The 23,214-nt window shown below is 37.2% G+C and overlaps 1 protein-coding gene across 3 annotated transcripts; it reads left to right on the forward strand.

Moving 5' to 3' along the window:
- On the forward strand, positions 1-22,247 carry LOC115211952 (zinc finger protein 492-like). 3 transcript variants are annotated; one of them, XM_036502716.1, is made up of 3 exons: positions 1-13; positions 3,607-3,616; positions 20,750-22,247. In XM_036502716.1, exon 3 carries the CDS (start codon positions 20,773-20,775, stop codon positions 21,703-21,705), a length of 933 nt encoding a protein of 310 aa, XP_036358609.1. In that variant the 5' UTR covers positions 1-13; positions 3,607-3,616; positions 20,750-20,772; the 3' UTR covers positions 21,706-22,247. The 3 variants fall into 3 exon arrangements, with proteins under 3 accessions (XP_036358609.1, XP_036358610.1, XP_029636577.1); XM_036502717.1 differs by lacking the exon at positions 1-13 and adding an exon at positions 10,519-10,521; XM_029780717.2 differs by lacking the exons at positions 1-13; positions 3,607-3,616 and adding an exon at positions 11,444-11,505 and having other exon boundaries at positions 20,419-22,247.
- Positions 22,248-23,214: the final 967 nt, after the last annotated feature.

Raw genomic sequence — 23,214 nt, forward strand, 5'->3', positions numbered from 1 at the left:
AAAAATGTAAAATGTTTTTTTTTCTTAAACACGAGATATAGTCTTCAAATTTAGGACGTTTTTGAAAGACACTATATTTTATAATCAGATTATATATACTTTCTCACACAACAATTAAAATATATTTATTTTAAATCATTCATCTTTCTCTCCACTCTCTCTCACACACACACATTACTTTGGGTGCGAAAGAGTTTTGTTTTTATTTTATGCAGAGGAAAAAAAGTGTTTTGTTCAGAATCCATTTATTTAACAACAAAGAAACAAATTGTCAGTGAATTACACAATATAAATAGGTAAAATTTCCAAGGCTTCCACCACATCACACCCCATTTCTCAGACCACAAAAAGGGTTTTATAGCATACTAGCAGCATAGCCCAGCGTTGCCCGGGTATGTAAGAGCCCCTAGTAGGCAACGACTAATCCCGATCTAGTCCTTTCCCTTTAGGGAACGAAGGCGCATGAGTAAGGTTGCAATGTCTTCTCTTCACTCCCAAATAACTATCAAACAGCTATCGATTATTCAACCCAACCAATTCCTACCAGGAAGAAATTACATTCGAGACTTTACCCCCAACTTTACCCACTTCTACTAATAGCTGCTGCAGCCACAAGTTATTCGAATACTTTTTTTGTTTACACTTTCTTTATAACTACCACCCCAAACGTTTTACCTTAAATTTTTGACGTACCCTAAGGGTCCTCGGACGCTACTTGCAAACTCTTGGTTTATTATAAACCGCTTTTGTCATGTGCACCAAAAAAACCTTTTCCATTCGTTTGTTCAGTTTGGTCACTTTTGACTTTTTCGTTGTTGTCACTCACATTGCTGCCCCCTTTTTTGCCGTTTTTGTACATTTTTATACATTTTGGGATACTTACCCCACATGTTAAAATGGTCGAGTTGCGTCCTCTAGACAGTCTGTAGAAAATGTATTGCATATAAAAAGCTTAGATTCTCGACCCATGTCGAATTTATCGATTTTTTTTCAGAACTGGGGGAACTTTTCAAAATTTTCGCTGCGTTAGTTTTGAATTATGACATTGGGCTATGTGTGTGTCAAGTTTCATCAGAATCGGTTGAAAGCCGTGGTCAGGGTGAGGGTACAACCTGACAGACACACAAACACACAGACAGACAAACTGCCGTTTATATATAGAGAGATTAAGAAGCTAGGGTAGTTGATTTCAGGCAAAAAATCCAATTTGCGAGTGTTATCTAAAAATTTGCCTGGAGTTCTTAATGGTAAATTTGAGATTTAAAAAAAATGTTTTCCATATTCTTAATCTCCGTATTTGTCCATGTACATTGAAAAATAGATGGTGAAAAGATCAATAGGTGTAGGGAGCAAAATTTCTGAGGATTCCACCCCACCCCACCCTGGTTTTGAGACCACAAAAGGGTTTTGTAGCATATTAGGAGACCAGGGTAGTTGAAATCGTGCAAGTGTTAATCTAAAAATTTACCAACCTTTTTTCCATTTCTGTTTATGAAATTCTCTGTACATAATTTTGCTTTCTTGGTGGTCAAGCAAATGATGACTGGCAAAGCCAAGTGTCTTAATGCTGACATTGGATACAATGACCTGAGCTACAATAATGCGTTGATTGACATCAAGGATGCCTTGCTCAAAATGGGTGGGGCAGTGTTGAACACATTCGATTTGCCATCCTCATTGCGACAAGATGTTAACATGCTCCCACCAAAGTTACTTATGGAGTTATCATATGACGCTGATAGCTTTGTGGAGTAACTGAGAGTAAATAAACTGAAATTGCTCCCTGATCAGAGGCTGGTGTATGAAACTATCGTCAGTGTCGTTGAAAAACAGGCGGGCGGCATTTTTTTCCTCGATGCTCCTGGAAGTACCAGTAAATCTTTGTAACACAATTAACACTTAATAAGATTTGTTGCGAGAAACAAATTGTGCTAGCCGTTGCTTCCTCTGGAATCAACTGCTATGTTATTACCAGGAGGTAGGACGGCGCATTCGGTATTCAAGCTGCCTTTAGATTTGGTGAGGGCTGAGGTTCCTACTTGCAGCATTGGCAAAAATTCAGAGGAAGCTGAAGTTCTTAGACAGTGCCATCTCATTGTATGGGACGAATGCATAATGACCAATAAGGGTGCCCATGAAGCACTGGACCGGTCACTGAAAGGTACCAGGGATTCTACAGCTTCTATGGGTGGTGTAACTCTATTGCTTTCAGGAGATTTCCAGCAAACCCTTCCTGTCATCCCTAAAGGGAGCAGGGCTGATGAAGTGTGCACATGCCTTAAGTTATCCACGTTGTGGCCCCAGATTAAGACCTTAAGCCTAAGCACAAACATGCATGCACACTTGCTTGGTGATAGCACGTCTGCAGCATTTGCTGAAGACATTTTAGCTCTTGGAGAAGGACTTTTGTGGCACGAGCACTAGTTTCTTTTGACTGACTGAGTAGGACTACAGTAAAGAGGGAAGCAACTTTATGTTAGGACATGTGGGGTTAAAATATTAAAGAAAGGGTTAGAACTCAGTTTCTTACAGTGGAGAAGCTACATGGCAACTCACATTTTAGAAGAGTGGGTATCAGAGAAAAATATGAGTAGAACTGAGTGGGAACAGAACAGAGGGTGTAGCTGGATAGTGATTGCCAGAGTGTATGGGAGAATGAGAGGTGGTTAGAGATAAGGAATAGGTGACAGGATGAATAAGATGAATGATGAACAAGAGTTGGACGAATGGAGAGAAAACTAGATGACAATTGTGGAGACTGGGTGAGGTTGAAAGGCAGATGTAGTGAATGGTAAATAAGTGGTTGGATGATGACTAATGATACATATGAGATGAGGGAGAGAGAGGGATAATGCAGTAAGGTAAGTTGCAAGAATGTGGAGCAGTTCAGTTTCATGAGTAGAAGTACTGTCAATGCCATCTTTCAAGTGAGACAACTGCAGAAGTACTTAACTAAGAGTAAACTACAATCAGCATTTGTCAATCTGGAGATAGTCTTTGATAGTGTCCAATACTTTAATCTGATGGTCACTAAGCAAGCTAAATGGAGATGAAGGTACATTACAGAGGTGCAGTCAGCATTAACCTTAGTAATAACTTTAGCATATAGATTGGGGTCTGTCCTAAGCCCTCTTTCATTTATTATAGGATTATAGGCCATAACAGGAGTTTCATATTAGCTATTCAGGACAACTCCTATATACTAATGAACTGGTTCTTACAGTCAAATTTGTAAGAGATTTAGAGAAGAAATTCCAGACTCTACAGCAAAACCTGGAATCAAAATGCCTTCCATTAAATTTAGCAAAGATAAAAAGTTTCAAGTAGGAAATGTAAAACCCTGCAACCACCAAAGAAATGGTTGTGCTTAGTACATGGAAAATATATGTAGAAATTCAGGCACACAAGAAGAGGAATGAGATCACAGGCAGACTGACAAAAGAGATAGATACATATGGTAGGGTATAGGAGTAGTTAGTAGCAAAAATATATGCGCAAACACCCCTGTCAAATGCTTGGAAGTAGTTGAGAACTTTTGCTAACAAGAAGACTTAATTAACAGAAGGGGTGGATGCTCTGAAAGTGCAGTAGGTAAAGTAAGAACAGGTTGTAAAAAGTTCAGGAAACTACCACTTCAACTGACAACAAAGGTCTTCTCTCTCAGAACAAGAAGTATATTGTATGATTCTTGTATACAAAGTGTGAAGCTGCATGCTGGCAAGATGTAAGCTTTGAATGCAGAAAATTTGTGATGTCTTGAAATAAATGAAATGAAAATACTTTACTGGATGTGTAATGTTATACAGTGCAAATGAGATGAGAGAAAAACTGAATATAAGAATAATTAGATGTAATGAGCAACAGAGAAGGTTGTACAAGTACAGGAATGTAATGTATAAGGAGGAGGTTGGCTGAGAAAAACATGAGAGAAAATGGTGGTTTCAAATGTGGTACCTTATCTGTCAGGGTTCCTGTCTGGCACCAAAGAAAACTCTTTTCAGCCACATTTCTCTTGCTCTTTTATCTGCTGGGACTGAGAAACATCTGCAGAATTTGTTGTAATATATTAAAATTATGACATATTACAAACCCGTAAAATGTTATCAGCTTGTAATACCCCTTTTTTCTTTTTAACTAAACAACCAAACAAATAATCTTGTCATTAAGTTGGAGGTTTTCAAAGATTCTATTTAATGACATCTGCATTCATGGAGCTTTTTTCCTGTTTTAGATTGAAGCAGTGAAGCTAACTTCAAACCTTTAGCTGATATGGGATAAACATGTGAATGTATGTCAAAAGACAGACACACAAACCCAATATAATGTTGGTTTAGATCTATATAATTTTACAAGACTGCTATCCTCTAACTGTGACTTTCTATTTACCTACTTTCAACATCACTATCTTAGCATTTTTACTGTCATCTCTGTTTTTTCTTTATATATTTGTTTAAAGTATTAATTTTTATGTATTTATATACCTCTCAATGCATGTATATCCATGTATCTGCTTCAGCTTCCATGTAGACATGCATATTTTAAAAAAAATATCTTCACACACAAATACATATACACAAATATCTTCAAAAACCGATATTAGCAACAGGAATAGCACCCAACTGTATCCGAATTCTGCAATAAGATATTGCTAGTGTAGAAAAAAAGACCTGTAAAGAAATATATACAGACTGCTTTCACATTGATATTTTCACTTTTATACTGTTATATTTTCATGCCATGATAATGAGATCTCAGAAGACCATAAAAATGTAGCACAAAACAAAAAAGAAAAGAGCTGCAGGGTAATGAGTGAGAAGGAAATTCTTGAGGATGAAAAGTAAAGTCTCATCTCTTCTAAAGACTACTTTCTTCTGCAAATGGACCATCAAGATGTTGTGTCACTGAAGAAGAAGAAGAAATAAAAACAGAAGTTTCTTGGGCCACTTTTTTAAAGAAATTATATCCAGGATGAATTGTCACAGTTTATTCTGGACAATCCAAAAGCACTGCAACACTTTATCCAAGCTTGTATAGGTTGGATGGGTCATCACAATCTGAGTAAGTTCTTACTCAAAGTTACTGCCCTCTAAGACAGGTCAAAGGACCAGGTCTCACTCATACTTTTCATTTTTGGCATAATCTCTAAACCTGGATGTCCTTCCTTACTACCAACCACAAAATGGATGCATTTTATTATGGCTCCAGCACTACACAGGTTCACATGTCCTCAATGTGATTATTATAATTGGCTAATAAATTAGATAAAAAATTATAAAGAATCAACCTAATAATGATAAATATTAGATGAAGTGATATACATATCAAGACAATCTTATTCAAAATAGATCTACATTGTAGAGATTTTTCAGTTGACAGAAGCTTTAGCAATGCTAAAATTATAATTGATGTAAACCTAGAGAAAAAATGTATGGTTATCATATAAATTTAGCTTTAGCCACCCCATGTCCCATTGAGTATTAATTGGTGATAAGGTATGCATTCATACAAGATATGTATTCATATAACCTTGTTATATGAATGCATATAATAAGGTAATATGTATTCCTCATCATTTACTAAATGCATAAAAGGTTACAATAAAAAACGTGGTCATCATCTAAATTTTGTTGTTGCCACCTCGCATTCCATCAAACATTAACATTTTGGAGGTTGATGCTGATCCCCCCAAAACTTGTCCTACCTCATGTTTCTGTGATGGCAATTAAAACTGGCTTTACTCTGTTTCTTAAGCAGCTGATTTCGCTACTGTCTAGCAGGTCAATTAACCATGTAGAGCTTGTTTCATTGACTCTTGCTGGATTTTGTTAAGAGTGATTTTGTGTTTATGTTTAAGGAATGAAAATGTGTCATAAACATACTTGTTAAATAATTTCTAGTTTAAACTATAAAAACAACAAAGTTTTTACAAACAAAAATCGTTTCAGTGGGTTGAGTTATGTTCCTTTTTCTGCAGACTATCCAATACTATGTGTCAGTTAGTGGTAACTAATTCCCCATCCAAAACAAGTTAAATGGGGGAGATGTAGGTACAAATATGGTGGCATGGTTCAGATGCTGACTTACCAATCATATGGTTTCAGGTTCAATCCCACTGCACAGTACCTTGGGCAAGTGACAACCAAAGACGTGAATATCTGCACTTGCTTAGTTAAAAGTCAAGATGTTTGAGCAGTGTTGTTGGCACTTCTGTCAGTAACTTGTCCATTTACTTTATACTTTAAAAGCAGTGTGGAATAAAAGATCCTTTACTTGAAAACAGGAAAGGGTTAGTGTCAAGAAACACTGAGTCCTTGACACTGTGCATCTCTCTCTCTCGCAACACACCCCACACTTCACATCATCTACACTACCACCGATTACTTCTGACCCTTTCCCACTTGCTCTAGATTAACTTCCAACTGATTTTCATGACTGACTGTGCATCCATCCGTGTTTGTCACTTACCACATTCCCCCTTATCTACCCACCTACCCTATCCAACTCCTTGTATCATTTCTCTTATATCCACCTTTCTGTAACTTGAAGGAACACCCTGACACATCTTTAACATATCTCTTTTTCAACAGGGGTAACCATGCACACACACCCCCACATACACCTACAGCAAAACACCTGTTCCTGTCCTTCTATTATCCTTTAACCTTTCATCACCTGGCATAATATTCTCAATATTGCACTCCACTTCAGTTGAGGAGTCTTGTCTTGCAACTTACTTGGTATCTCACCAATACCAGTGCCATATCAAAAGCAGCAAATCTATCCTGTGAAGTAGTTGGCATTAGGAAAAGCATCCAACCATACAAACCATGCCAATACAGACATTGGAGCTTGACACAGTCTAGTTCACCAGCTCCTGTTGAACTATCCAACCCATGGTAGCATGGAAAATGGATGTTAAATGGCAGTGATGATATATAGCTTTTCTTTTTTACTTTACATGAAGGGGAAACAACATTTCAAACAAATTCAAATATGAAATTGTAATGATTTAAAACAATTTCCCACCTATTTAAATATTTTACTCTTTCTTACCTGCTTCTCTTTTAAGCTGTAACCAAGTAGATGCATATAGGTATATAAAGGGATGTTATTTGTATGTGGATATTTCCAACACTTTTTTCAAAATATGCTACAGTGTGTCACACTCATGAAAAAGCTACAGCAAATGGGAAAATTTATTTGATGTTCCTTCCATTCTTTAACTTTCACTACTTGTCACATTTTTCTTTTCACAATGGTCAATGTGGCACTATCTGCTTATGGCCCAGTGGTTAGGGCAGCGGACTCGCGGTCGTAGAATCGCGGTTTAGATTCCCAGACCGGGCGTTGTGAGTGTTTATTGAGCGAAAACACCTAAAGCTCCATGAGGCTCCGGCAGGGGATGGTGGTGATCCCTGCTGTACTCTTTCACCACAACTTTCTCTCACTCTTTATTCCTGTTTCTGTTGTACCTGTATTTCAAAGGGCCGGCCTTGTCACTCTCTATGTCACGCTGAATATCCCCGAGAACTACGTTAAGGGTACACGTGTCTGTGGAGTGCTCAGCCACTTACACGTTAATTTCAGGAGCAGGCTGTTCCGTTGGTCGGATCAACCGGAACCCTCATCGTCGTAACCGACAGAGTGCTTCCCCACCAAAAAAAAATCTGCTTAGAATAATATTGCCATCATTTATTAACTCAATAATTTATATAATTTTACTTCATGTAGAAAACTACCACCCTCAATACAGAAAATTACTTGCAGAAACAATTCTAAATAGTAATGTTAGATCTGAGTGAGACATTGTTCTTTAGTGTTGATGGTATGAATGGCAAGAGACAGATGGATTAAAGTGATTTAGCGTCAGGTTACAGAAAAATATCAAGAAGAGTGAGCCTGTAAGTATGAAGGTTAAACATTTGGGTGTGAAAAGGTAAGAGTGAGATTGTCACAGATGGCTTTATGAGTTTAGCCCTGACTATACATTTGTTATGCAAATTAACATAATGTAATACAAGCCATTCTAATGCTTAGGTGGTAGACTTTGGATGCAAGTTTTGTTTACAAGCATCTGAAAAACTTGCAAAGAAAGATGGCATCATCAAATTATAAGATGTAAAGAATATGAATATGTAAATAGAAGCCTGAGTGGGAGGAAGACTTTCACTTTATTGAAAGCATCTCTGTACATGGCTTTTATGACCCTATAAGATTACCTATGGTTTTCATAAAACGTTGTCATCATTATTATTATTATTATTATTATTATTATTATTCAACATCTATCTTCCATGCTAACATTGGTTGGACAGTTTCACAGAAGCTGGTAAGCATGATGTCTGCACCAAACTCCACTGTCTGCTCCAGCTGTAAAAACTGTGCCAAAGCAGCTGGTAGAGAGATTTCCCTTATTTTTTGTAAAATACCAACTCACCCTGCCCTTCAAAGTTATTCCTAATGTCAAATTCTAGTCACTCACAAGCTCTTCTAGGTTTCCTCGCTAATTCAGTTCTCAACAAGTTTGAACACTATATCATTCTCATTCACCCATGGCAGTGGGTGAATATATTCTTATGCTCAACTTTTAGATAATTGAAATTTGGTTCATTAAAAAAAAAAAATTGAGTTTGAATCAAAAAAGAAAAAAATCAGTTTATTGTGTTCATAAGATTGTGCTCATTGAAATGTAGCTTGTGGTGAAAACCTTATTAAAAAGTATTAGCTTGGAAGAAAAATGCATTCGCAATGAAAAATTTGTTTGGCTTAAAGTGATGAAAAAAATGGTAAGTAACCCCAAAATTAATTTTGAATGAAAATGTCACAGCTAATATTGAAGAAAACTATACAACAGTTGTGTTCAAATGAAAGAGCTCTATGAGATGAATATTATGGTTAAAACCTCTTCAAAAAATATCAGATACAAAAGCACTGATGTGGGTTTAATTGACAGAAAAACCATGATCATTTTAACAAATTAAAATTTTCTTTTCATTTTAAGATATGATTTCTTATGTCAAATGTAGTCTGGCTCGATGGTACAGGGTGCTTAACTGGGGTTTGCTTAACAGGTGGTTTGCTTTCCAATTTTTCTTTTTTTTTCTAAGGGTATTTTGCTGATCTTTTTTGCTGTTTTCAAAGCACCTCTCCATTTGAGATTTCCTTTATTTTTTATAAAATACCAACTCACTCAGCCCCTCAAGGTTATTCTCAATGTCAAATTTTAGTCACTTAAAAGCCCTTCTAGGCTTCATCACTAAATCAGTTTTCAACTGAATTGAAAGCTATATCTCTATCATTCACCCAAGGTAGTGGGTGAATATATTCTTAAAGTCAGCTTTTACTTACATGCAAGCATTTTTGGGCTTTGTCTCACGTATAATAAAAGGATGTGATGAGGTGTCAGGGTGGACACCTTGATACAAGGGAAGCAGAAGTGATCGGGAACATATTAAGCAAGGCCATTTCCCTGATGAAAGCAGAAATCTGTATGTTTTCCTACTGACTAAGAGTTAAGTCTTTACTAAGTTAACTTTGATGTCTTTTGATTGTAGGTTTTCCTTCCACACAAGGGCAACCAATCTAAAACTCCTCTGTTACAGCCTAGAAGTCTACGATGAATAGGAGGGAACTATGATCTGCTACTTGCACTCTAAACTCATCACTGTATTTATTTTCAACTCTCACTTTATTGAAAGCATCTCTGTACATGGCTTTTATGACCCTATAAGATTACCTATGGTTTTCATAAAAATGTGGTATGATTACCTTCTTGGTGAAGACAATATAAATAATACAAGTAGAGGTGCACATATTTTGCACCAACACTTTTGTGCTGCCACTTTCCCCTCTCCCTGGATCTACCTCCCCATGTCACCCACTTCATATTCTCAATATCATCCCATACAACCATTGAACACCATCTCATATCAGCCATCATTCCCCCACCCCACCTCTATTTGTCACTCCTACATACTTCAGATCTCTGCCCTTGTTCCTGAGTAACCCCCCCTTTGCCCTACTCTTCAAGCTGCTCTCTATCTCCTTCCTGTACTGTCACTTATCACCTTCTCCCTGATCCACTCCTATTTATTTCACTCATCACCAAACTAATATTCACTAATAACCATGACCCTCTGCTGTTTGACATTTACAGTATTACCTATACTTCTATATTTTGTACCTCTAACAATTTGCCATTCACCTCACACTTTGGTGAACTTACCTGATCCTCTTCCGTCTTACCGTTTTCCTCTATCTTCCTCCCTCTCACTTTCACCCTCTTGTACATTGAGGCTATGTCCTAACACCTCATCTCTCCTATTCCACAGTAGGATACATGGGGTAGCTATGTATCTTCTCTACAGGAAGGCATTTACTTGTTCCTATTCCTCTGTCATATTCTTGTGAGCTATTTGGTAACCTCAAAAGTGCCAGTAGTGTGAAAAAAGCACCCAGTGCACTCAGTAAAGTGGTTGGTATTAGGATGACTAGATCCCAATTTATTATGATGAATAGAAAGTTGAAAGTCAGATAAATGAGAAGAGTAGTCATTGTTTTCAATGGACTGGTTCTTTAGTTATGTGGTCCTGAGAGAGTGGGAATGCAAGTGTCAACTGTCACAGGTTAATTTTTGAGTTACTGCTCAGGTAAGAGGTCTTACCGAACCTCATGTTCACAAGTCAAATTGTCGAGTGCAACGGCTGATTACTAAATAGTGGCTAACATAATGCTTGATTGCCTTTTCTTTTGTTTTGCTTTCAGACCTTGTCTGTCTACTTCTAGATGAGTTAGCTTGATGCCAGTCAGTAAATTTGATGGGTAGCTGCTCGACATCATTGGTTAGTTTTTCATGGTGCCATCATTGACTTTAGAAGATCCAGTAGCTATTTATTGAAAATTTTCTTGATATGAAATAATTCTGGTTTCAAATTATGCAGCAGAATTTGTAGACTCTGACACCAGAAGAATGTATTTAAGAAGTACCAGCAAGTAAAATAGATTTATTCAGGCAAATTCTAACTTGCACATTAAAACAAATTATTTACTAGGAAGATAGAAAAACATTGACAAGTAGGAATTTCATTTTTAATTCGTTTGTAACTGCCAAAAGTCAAATGCTAAGTTTAAATCTTGTACAGAAATCATTAAATCCTGCAACAAGGTAACAAGCTAGTCGACCTGCAAAATTAGTAACCAAATATCACACAAATCACAGTCTTTTACGCTTTAGATGATCTAGTTGTAGATACATTCTGATTAAAGTAAACTATCTAATAATAATTCAATATATTTTTAATACATACCAATGTTGTAATATGAAGTATGTGAGATGACCTTTATATTCAAAGTTGTATAATTTTACGTGATCAATAAAAAATTTCCTAGTTCCCTTTTCGCCTAGCGGATAACTGGCGAAATAAATAGTATAAAGGGAAATAACTATTAATGTCGACAAGTAATGACGAAGTTGCAGCTTATGTCGGGCATTGATTTCTGAAAACGGTATGTAGACAACGATTTGTTTTAATACTAGAATCTTTGAGCATACAGGAATTATACATTACAACGTCGGGAAAACTGTATTTTGATTGTTCCATTTTTATATTGCGTAGAAAATTAAAAACCTAAACGTAAACAGAGAAATATACTTAATTCCTGTATAATACCTTGCTTCGTCTTTATTTTTTTACGTACTCGAATTGAAACTGAAATGTTTATGTGTTTAACCACCCAGGATCATAAAACTTATTCATGCTTCGTCTGTAATAATATAACTTATGCTAAAGTTATTATATTACTTATAACTTACACCACATAGTGCTCACTGTACTGGCTGAAGCAGGATTTTTCAGTCACGATTTGTTTGACTGAAAATATTTTTTTTTTTAGATATAGAATAATTCTATATGAACACTATATATATTAGTGTTAGCACATTAAATTAATGAAACTGTTTAAAATTAATGACTATGTTGGTAAAAGGGAATTACTAGGTTTAGCACCCTAGTTTCTGAGATACGTTTTCAACGATATCAATTATAATTATGTCGACAGCCAATATTATTAACCGTTCAATAACTTGCTCATAATTCTTGCACAACTTAATGATGTCAGATAAGAGGAACGAAGACCATTGACGGGTATCGTCCGGGATATTTTCTAAGCTAGATTATAGTTTTTCTCAGTAATTTCTTTTTGTCGTGTAGTTAATTAAACATTGCATCCTATCTACTAAGTTTATATTGATAATGAATAATATCAATCAGAATAATGATATAGATGTTTTTATGACCATGAGCAAATTATAGAATAGTTTTAACAGTATGGACTTCTTTTCGACGCTTGTACAATTTTGTACAATAGACAAGTTTACTTTAGGGACATTCCGCTTTTGACTCATTTTATTTTTTAACACTTTCATATCAACTATCCCCCCTATCACCACCACCACACACACAATAGCTAAATACTTTTAGATACCAACTCTATGAGTAGAAAATCAATAGCTGGCAACAAATGAGAGGCGTGTACAATACAAAATGTTTTAATTTCTTGCTATTCATTGATAGTCTCTAACCATTCCTGTTCGTTTTTGTTGGTTTCGCCGACTAAGTGGTAGATTTTCAATTATTTAAGAATTTTTGGCAATAGTCATTGCATCCGCTCTTAACTATCTTCATGTTAAGAATTACCCTTGAAATACAGGTTTGGGGGGGGAAATTGCATTTTCTTTTTTCTCTCACAAATATTCTTTCTTATCTCTCAGTGGAGGTGAGTTAGTTCCCTTGCTATATAAGGAGTGGCGGTGTGGTAAATAGCTTGCTTATGAACCACAGAGATTCCTACTGAAGAATCTACTAGAGTAGATGCATGCGCTTATATATGATTTATAAAAACGTGACATATTAATAAAAATCTGTACATGTACAACCATCCAGATTTCTGAATACCTTATTTTTTCTAATATATATACATATCGTTGCATCCATGAGTTGCACAGGTTGTCCTTGGCAACCCTCTGAATGAGGCTCCAGTCAGTTGTGATCTCTGCTAGATACTTCCTTGCTCACGGAGACTATGTGGCATGTGGCCAACAAAGATAGGCCGTCACCCCAGCCTGATTTTCAGAGAAGAGAATATGATATGCATGATCCAACACGGATAATCGGGCAGCATGACCAAACAGTCTGAGCTGTCGCCCCTGAATCATACTAGTAACAAGATGCATCCCAGTGTCTGAGTACAGTCGTTGTTTGGATACGAAACTCCACCAATGGTAGCCTGTAATCCTGGGGTGTGTCTTAGAATTAAATGAGTTCATGCGGATCCTAAGGGCCCCAACAGTGTGTCTCAAGTCTTGCAACTATAGAGCAAGACAGAGAAAGCTAGAGACCAGAAGACCCGAACCATTGTCCTCCTGCCCAGATATCGACAGTACTAAACTCCCTTATCCAGTGAATCCACAACTAAACCTTTTTAAGACTTCAGACTATCAGCTAATGCTGCTATGGTGAAATAGGTGAAGTGATCAACAACTTTGACATTCTCACCCACAACAGAGACAGACAAGATGAAGTCCTCTAGGAAGCCAACAAAAGACTGGATCTTTGTCTTGACCCAAGAAACTCAAAGGCCAAATCTTTCCACTTCCTCACTCAATGAAAGGAGAGCATTCTTTAAGACATACAGAAACTGAGCAAGAATAACTGTGTCATCAGCAAAATCCTACTTACACTGATATGCATTTTACAACTAGATCAAGCCACCATCTGGCCAAGTATCCAGTTCATGTAGACATTGAACAAAGTAGGAGCTGAAACACAACCCTGACAGGCCTCACATCTAACTATGAAAAGGTCAAGTGTTGAATAAATCTGAACTGCACTTACTGTTTTAGTATACAAAGCTGCCATCAACCCCATCAGTTAGGGAGGTATACATTGCAATTCCAGTATCTTCCAGAGCATATCCCTGTCCATTGATGAATCAAGTGCCTTGTGGAGGTCAGCAGAAGCTAAAAGCAGCCCCTGCTGAAAACTCCACTTGCATTTGATGAGTACTCAGAGACAGAATCTTGTCAGCAACTGATTTCTTTGGTATGAACCCTGGCTGTTCCAGCCACTGAGAGGCAAGCAGATAATTTGACACTCTGTTTAGAATAACATTGGCAAAGGCTTTACTGGGAACTGAGAGGAATGTAATAGCCTATAATTGTTGCAGCAATGGTGGTCACCTCTAGCTTTCCAGTGAGAGGTGGTCACCTACCTTTCCATAATAAATTATGCTCCTCTTTGAATCAGGTGGTTATGATGCCACTGCTCCAAATTGAGCAGATGATTTGCTACAAGAACAAAACTGCAACAAACCCACTTTTCTTGATCATCTCTTCATGGATGCCACAAACACCAGCTGATTTATCTGTATGAATCTTGTATATATGCAGCAGATCACTGCTGACTGGCCGGGCAGGCATCACAGTATTCACAGTAGTGCTAGATGCATTCACCCTATACAACCCCTCAGTGTATAAAGCCCTGTGAGACCCAAACCTTTGTACTCCTGCCCAGATATCAGCAGCACTAAACTCGCTTATCCAGTGAGTCCACAACCAAACCTTTTTAAGACTTCTGGCTAGGGCTGCTATGGTGAAATAGGTGAAGTGCTCTATCAGGAGCACTCCATGTGAAGAGATCAAAGTAAATGGTAGACAAACATTTAGATTAGCAGTTAAGGCTAAGATGAAATGATATTTCACTAGTATCTGGTATTCAGCCAATCCACAAGTATCCAAGTATTATTGGTACATTTAACATGATGTAATTGTAACAATAAACACAGGATGGATTACATAGGTATTACTGCATCTGTTTCAGTAGCATACTTATTATTATTACCACATTGTGTTATACAATTTGGCATTCAATAACATGCAAGATTATATAAGACTATATCAAAAAGTTATTTACTTAACATTGCCACATTTTCAGGTGATATTACACTTGAGTTTAAGGCAGCAAACTTTGTGGCTTTACATCCATCTTTACATTTATCATCATCATCATCATCATCGTTTAGCGTCCGTTTTCCATGCTAGCATGGGTTGGACGGTTCTACTGAGGTCTGTGAAGCCAGAAGGCTTCATCAGGCCCAGTCAAATCTGGCAGTGTTTCTACGGCTGGATGCCCTTCCTAATGCCAACCACTCCGTGAGTGTAGTGGGTGCTTTTTACGTGCCACCCGCACAGGTGCCAGACAGAGCTGGCAAACGGCCACGAACGGATGGTGCTTTTTATGTGCCACCGGCACGGGGGCCAGGCGAGGCTGGCAACGGACATGAACGGATGGTGATTTTTACGTGCCACCGACACAAGGCCAGTCGGGGCAGCGCTGGTAACGGTCGCGAAACGGAAGCTTCTCTTACATGCCACCAGCACTGGTAACACATCTGCAATTTCCATTGATCGATTCTGATCCTGATCCTCACTTGCCTCAACAGGTCTTCACAAGTAGAGTTTTGTGTCCCAAGAAGGGAAGGTATGCATACGTAGGCTGGCTCCATCCCATGTAGAAGGCCACGGGTTATGGACTCACTTGTCCTGCCGGGTCTTCTCGTGCACAGCACACTTCCAGAGGTCTCGGTCTCTAGTCATTTCCTCAGTGAGACCTAAAGTTCGAAGGTCGTGCTTCACCACCTCGTCCCAGGTTTTCCTGGGACTGCCTCTTCCGCAGGTTCCCTCAACCGCTAGGGTGTGGCACTTTTTCACACAACTATCTTCATCCATTCTCGCCACATGACCATACCAGCGCAAACGTCTCTCTTGCACACCACAACTGATGCTTCTTAGGTCCAGCTTTTCTCTCAAGGTACTTACACTCTGCCGAGTATGAGTACTGACATTACACATCCATCGGAGCATACTGGCTTCATTTCTTTCCAGCTTACGCATATCCTCAGCAGTCACGGCCCATGTTTCACTGCCATGTAGCATGGCTGTTCATGCACACGCATCATACAGTCTGCCTTTCACTCTGTGCGAGAGGCCTTTTGTCACCAGCAGAGGTAAGAGCTCTCTGAACTTTGCCCAAGCTATTCTTACTCTAGCAGTTACACTTTCAGCACACCCGCCCCCGCTGCTGACTTGGTCACCTAGGTAACGGAAACTATCAACTATTTCTAGTTTTTCTCCCTGGAAAGTGACGGAAGTTGGTCTCAGAGCATTTTCAGTGTTTATTGTTCCTGAGCATCTGCCACATACAAAGACCATCTTCCTAGTTAGCCTTCCTTTGACATTGCTGCACCTCTTATGTGTCCATAGCTTACACTTGGTGCATCTTATAGAGTTTCTACCTACACCTTTTCTACAGATCGAGCAGGGCCATCTACCTGAAGGCGTTTGTGATTTGTCTACCTTCCTACTGATTACGACTTTGGTTTTAGCTAGATTGACTCTGAGGCCCTTCGATTCTAATCCTTCCGAGTTCAAATTCCACTGAGGTCAACTTTGCCTTTCATCTTCTTGGGGTTGATGAAATAAGTACTAGTTGCACATGGGTCAATGTAATCAACTTACCCCTTTCCTTGAAACAGCTGGCCTTCTGTCAAAATTTGAAACTGTTGTTACACTTGAAGTTTATTAGGTGATATGCACCACTGGAATGATGATAGCATATAAAGAATATTAACTGAAGATGTGAGAACATTATGTAAATGTTGATACATAATCTTATATACATGCAGGCATGGCTGTGTGGTAGAAAGTTTGCTTTCCAACCACATGGTTCCTGGTTCAGTCTTACTGTATGGCACCTTGGGCAAGTGTCTTCTACTATAACCTCAGATTGACCAAAGCCTTGTGAGTGGATTCAGTAGACAGAAACTGAAAGAAGCCCATTATATATATATATGTGTGTGTGTGCTTGACAACCAGTGTTGGTGTGTTTAAGGCCCTGTAACCTAGCTGTTCAGCAAGAGTCCAATAGAATACGTACCAGACTTAACAAAAAATTAATTATTGGGGTTGATTCATTCAACTAAAAATTCATCTAGGCGATGCCCCAGTATGGCCACAGTCTAATGACCGAAACAAGTAAATCTAGTATGTTATTGAATGCTAAATTGTATGACACAATATGTTAATAAATTTGCTACTGAATCTCATGTACTACTACACATACACATACACTCACTGTGTTATTAAGAAGCTCACTTCTCAACCATGAAGTTTTGGGTTCAGTTTCTGTACATGACACTTTGGTGGTCAAGTGTTTTCTATTGTCGTGAGTTAGTGAGTAGTGATAGAAATTGAAAGTACGTAATCTGTTGTATAAGTGTGTGTGTGTGTGTATGTATGTGCATGTGACTGCATTTACATTTTTTGTGCTTCTCTAAAAATCACTGCACTTCACTAGTTAACTGCCATTCTTCACTAAAGGAGAATTATACGAAGTATTTTCTTTTGTTAAATTGCCATTTCCTTCTTCATTAATATCAGGTTTCTTCTTGTTTGGTTTGCCATAATGTTCCTGCTATTGATCACAATTATCTAAATCAGGACTGACATTGGGCTAAACAACAGACCACCAAGGGAGCTTTTATTTGTTATGTTTGACCTACTAGAAATTGTAGCCAACTCTCTCTCTCTGTCACACCTCATAAGTTTTTAAAAGTGCACTGGATAATGTAGTTCTAGATATACAATGTTTAAGAGATAACTAGGGTGTTCATTGCCCAATACCTTTCTTCCTGAGTCAGCTCACTTAGGAGTGCCATATGGCGAAACAACAAAAAGAAGTTATGTATCTGTAGAGAAGATTTATCATACATTATGCTGTTTAACATATAATATTACACAATGTGAAGGTTGAGCTATAGTCTGTAAATATGTAAACTTCACACAAAGTTGTAAGTTTATTATCATAATTTAGATTAAATTTCTATGTTAGTACATTTTGGATGGGTTGTCACTTAGAGTATCTTGGTCTTAATGGTCTAAAATGGAAATTTTTTTAAACAAAAAAGTTAACAGTCCCTATTTATTTGGGGTTTTGGGCATGAGCTAAGAATCAGTCAGGTGCAAAGGAATTTGAACAAAACTACAGCCTTCTAATCATGACTATTCTTTCCCTTAACCCTAAATTCTTCGAACCCATGAGTACATATTTGTAGGTAGGATTTCATTTGGCTATACCCAAGGAAGACACACAAGTAGACAGTCACATGGTTTTGTGTTTACACCTGAAAATTTTATGTTTCTTCTAATTAATGACTCATACACACAAAACCATGTGACTGTCTACTTTTGCATCTTCCAGGGGTATGGTCAAACAAAATCATGCCTGTTAAAGTGTACACATGGGTTCAAAGGTTTAAATTTAACCCTAGCCAATAATGTGTTTCATAAACTGTGTAGAATTTTATTGGATACTAGCATATACACCCGTCCTTTGGATGGTTTAAGTTGCTTTAATGGGGGTTTTTTCCACCAAATAATTGAACTACTGAGAAGGTTTATGAGTAGCATGGCAATCTATGTTTCTGATTAACCTAGGAACAGAAAATCAAATTGAAAGCTGGTTATTTTGGAGCTTGTTGCACTTAAATGATCATAGAACATATAAGTTCATAAGTGATGCAAAGTAGAGCTACTAAAGTGTTTGGGGAGTAGATTATGGATAATGACTACAAAATATAGTTGTTTTACATGAAAACGAAATTTCTTGTCAGAAACAGCTACATAAATAGTGTAAGGAAATTGAAGGAAGATGTTGAAACTTCCCCTCTGCAAGTTTATTTCATTCAACAGGAAAGGGAGCTATTTTTTCAGAGAGATAAGCTCACTAAAGCCCCTTTATTCTGTCTTCCCACATAGCCTGTGCATAAACTAACAGCAGATGCCACATAGAGTTAAATTTGTATGGAGCTTTCTGAAAGATATGTATAGCTTTCGCTAGTGGAAGCAAAACTCTTATTTAAAGGTTGATTCTTTGGGACAGATCATAAAAAAGCTAGAATGACAATGCTAAAATGTATTTGAAACAATAGACAACAGTTGAAATATCATAATGGATGGGTAAATAAGCATCCTTAAAGTAGGTAAACAAAGGTATCAACAAATAGAAGAGAGGGAAGGGAACATCATCTTTCAAGTAACTCAGAATAGGTAAAGGTAAGCTTGCCAAAGTTTAATGCAGTTTAAATATGGAAATTAAGATTGTTTAGTATTAGATATTCATCATGTACTGTGTTCCTAGTAAATTTAATAACTGTTGCAGGTGGATAGTCAAAATAAATAGACAAAATCCTTTCACTTTTATAAAAAGATTAAAATAGTGTGGAAGACCCTACATACAATAGAAGAAAGGTATAATGTAGAATATAATTTTATATCCAGCTAAAGGTTAATTTATGTGGGAGCTCTGGGCAAAATATTATGGTGCATGACCATCCTTGGGACATATGTGTGTATAGTTTGGTGAAAATCGGTTGAGAATTGTGGAAATGTATGCATTCAGTGTTCCTAATTAATTTAATCACCGTTGCAGTTGGACAGATGAAATAAATAGACAAAATCCTTTCACTTTTATAAAAAGATTAAAAAGGTATGGAAAGACTTACATACAAAAAACTATGTCCATTTATGTGGGAGCTCTGGGCAAAATTTTATAGTGCATGGCCATCCTTGGGACATAAGTAATGTGTGTGTAAAGTTTGGTGAAAATCGGTTGTGAATTGTGGAAATGTATACGTTGGTCATTATATACACATATACTATATTACTGGATGTACTTTAGCACAAAACTGAAATGAATCCAACAGTTTACTTTCTATGAATAAATTTTCCTTTCACAACATAAATTACAGGACCCTTGGAATTCTTATTCAAAGTCACTACTCTTCTGAAAGGGTTAGGAGATAGGAGAACATACCTCAGTCACATGTTCTATTTTGATATGTTCATATGGCTTTACAGAGTATACTAGTTACATTTTGTCATAGCATCAGACAAGAGAGGTTGCATTGTTCCTTGCAAGGCTAAAAAGTCTCTGTTTAATGTAAATGTCATCGAGAGTGTGAATGGAGGAAATGTGATGGAAGTAACTGGTTGGAGCATGATGGTGGTAGGCAATAATAGAAGTGAGATAGTATCAGGAAGCTTTGAGACTAAGTAGAAAAATGGTATGAACAGAGTGATAGCAGAGTGCCCTGTAAAAGAGAGAAGTGGAGGGTTGAAGGATAGCAATAAAGATTTGGCTACTGAAGGAGAAGAGAGAACAGGCAATAGAAGAAAGGTATAGTGTAGAATATAATTTTATATCCAGCTAAAGGTTAATATCTACAATATATTAATATAGAAATATGATAAAATTTCTAGTGTTGAATCTCAGCCTTTTAATTATTTCCTCTTTATCATTTCAGAACATCATATGACTTTGGAATAAAAGATCTGATTACTTCTGAAGGTTTATCAAATTACTTCAGGGAGAGAATTCATCTAGAACTGTTTATATAAATATATGGTGAATTTACTATGAAATCTTGCCGCTGAAGAATAACAAAATTTCTCTACTTCATCATTTGTAATGTGTATTTGCTAATTTTGCTTTTCAATTAGACTTGAATGATACAGTGTCAAAGATCACGTTTGATGGAAATGTGGCAGATGTTGAGAATAAAATATAAAATGAAAAGAAAAAAACATGTAAATTGTGGTGAGAGAAGAAATATTATGGAAAATGTATTATGTGAGAAATAAATATTCCTGATGATATAATGGAAGAGAAAGGGAAAATATACCCCTGTGATACCTGTACAAAGTCCTTTTCTCAAAAAAGTCACCTGACTACTCACAAACGTATTCATAGAGGACAGAAAACCTATCAGTGTGATATCTGTGATAAATTATTTCCAAAAGAAAGTATTTTATTAACTCACAAACAAATTCATGCAGGAGAGAAGCTGTACCAGGGTAACATCTGTGATCAGTCAACCTCTCAAGAAAGTCAATTAATTAAGCATGAGCACATTCATAAAGGAGAGAAACGATATCGCTGTGAAATCTGTGGTAAATTATTCAGTCGAAGTAATGGCTTAACTATACACATACGTATTCATACCGGAGAGAAACCCTATCACTGTGATATCTATGGTAAATCATTCTCTGATAGAAGTAGTGTAACTCCTCACAAACGCGTTCATACAGGGGAGAAGCCATATCACTGTGATATCTGTGGTCAATCTTTCTCTCATAAAGGTCACTTAAACGACCACAAACATGTTCATACTGGAGAGAAAACATATCACTGTGATAAGTTATTCTTTAAAAATGATCACCTAACTAGACACAAACGCATTCATTCAGGAGAGAAACCATTTCACTGTGATGTCTGTGGTAAATCATTTTCTCCAAATGATCATTTGACTACACACAAAAGCATACACACAGAAGAGAGACCATACCCCTGTGATGTCTGTGATAAATCATTTTCTGCAGGAAGTCACTTAACTATACACAAACGCATTCATACAGGGGAGAAACCCTATCGCTGTGATATCTGTGGTAAATCATTCTCTGTCAGTAGTCCCTTAACTAAACACAAACGCATTCATACAGGAGAAAAACCACATCGCTATGATATCTGTGGGAAGTCATTTTCTCAAAAACATCGTTTAACTACACATTTATGTATTTATACTGAACGGTAACTGAATTGATGTCAAAAGTTTTATGAAAAAATATCACCATCATCGTTTAACGTCCGTTTTCCATGCTGACATGGGTTGGACAGTTCGACTGGGGTCTGGGAAGCCAGGAGGCTGCACCAGGCCCCAATCTGATCTGGCTGTGTTTCTACAGCTGGATGCCCTTCCTAATGCCAACATGTGTAACCATAATATATGTATACACACAGGAAAGGATAACACTCCAATAACAATCTTATCACAACTATTTCTAAACTGGTTAGATAACTGACCACTATGATATATTTGATTGGAGCATTCTCATATATATATATATATATATATATATATATATATATATATACACACACACACACACACACACATCTTGGTGTTATTATTATACTAAGTCCAACGAAATGACTTGGGAAATTTCATTTAAAATTATGTAGTTTTACATGAATTTTTTTATTTCTATAACCCATTATATTGATGATTGACCTAATAATTCTAGCAATTTTCAAGACAGTTGCAACTGATTAATAAAGGTAATGATGTAATCTGCATTTCTTTGTTTGTTCAAATTTTATATATATATACCCGTGGGAACTACTATATGCTGATAACTTCACTCTTATTGTAGAATTTATTGCAAAATTGGAGAAGAAATTCCAGATATAGAAGCAAAACCTGGAACCAAGGGCCTTAAAGTTAACCTAGCAAAGACCAAAGTTGCTAAGAAATCAGACAAGACTCTCTTTCGGGTAAATGGCGCTGCTCAATATGTAGGGAAAGAATTTGGAAGTAATTCCATTTGCTTCACCCAGTGTAAGTTATGGACACATAAGAGGTGCAGTGGAATCACAGGTAGATTAACAGATAAAGTTAACTTTGCATGTAGCAGATATGTAGGAACAATAAACACTAAGAGCACATGGGATTTAGACTCTTTCAAATGCTCAGGAAGCAGCATGCAAAAGAGAAAACTATGTTGCTTTGGACTTGGTGCTTATTAAAGAAGACAGCTGTACAAAGAAGTGCCAGTCAATGGAAGTGGATAGTATTTGTGAACAGGGAGACCCAGGACGTCATGAGATGAAGTGGTGAAGACCAATCTCGAGATGTTGGGGCTCACAGAGGAAATGACAATGGACTGAGATGTCTGGTGATATGAGGTTCTTGAGAAGACCTGCCCATGTCAGTTATACTGAGTTCTAGAAGCACTGTGTGTCCTATCCACACATAATAATAAAACTTTTCACTCAAACCGAACTGGATCTCTTCTCTTCTTCATATTTCCTCTGTCATACACTATGATTATCTCCCACTCCGCAATCCTGTTCTCACTTCCCTGCTCAATGTATCATTGCTTACCTGTAGTCCCTCACCCCCTCTATATATCCAGGTCCTCACCAGTCACTGCATTCTCCATCCCCACTCACTACTCGTGTTTCTTTGGCAATACCCTGCCATTTATATTATTATCTCTGTACCTTGAAGGTACGCCTTGGCACTTTCCACCATTTATCTCTC

Source organism: Octopus sinensis, linkage group LG5, assembly GCF_006345805.1.
Source record: "Octopus sinensis linkage group LG5, ASM634580v1, whole genome shotgun sequence".
In the NCBI taxonomy this organism is placed as follows: Eukaryota; Metazoa; Mollusca; class Cephalopoda; order Octopoda; family Octopodidae; genus Octopus; species Octopus sinensis.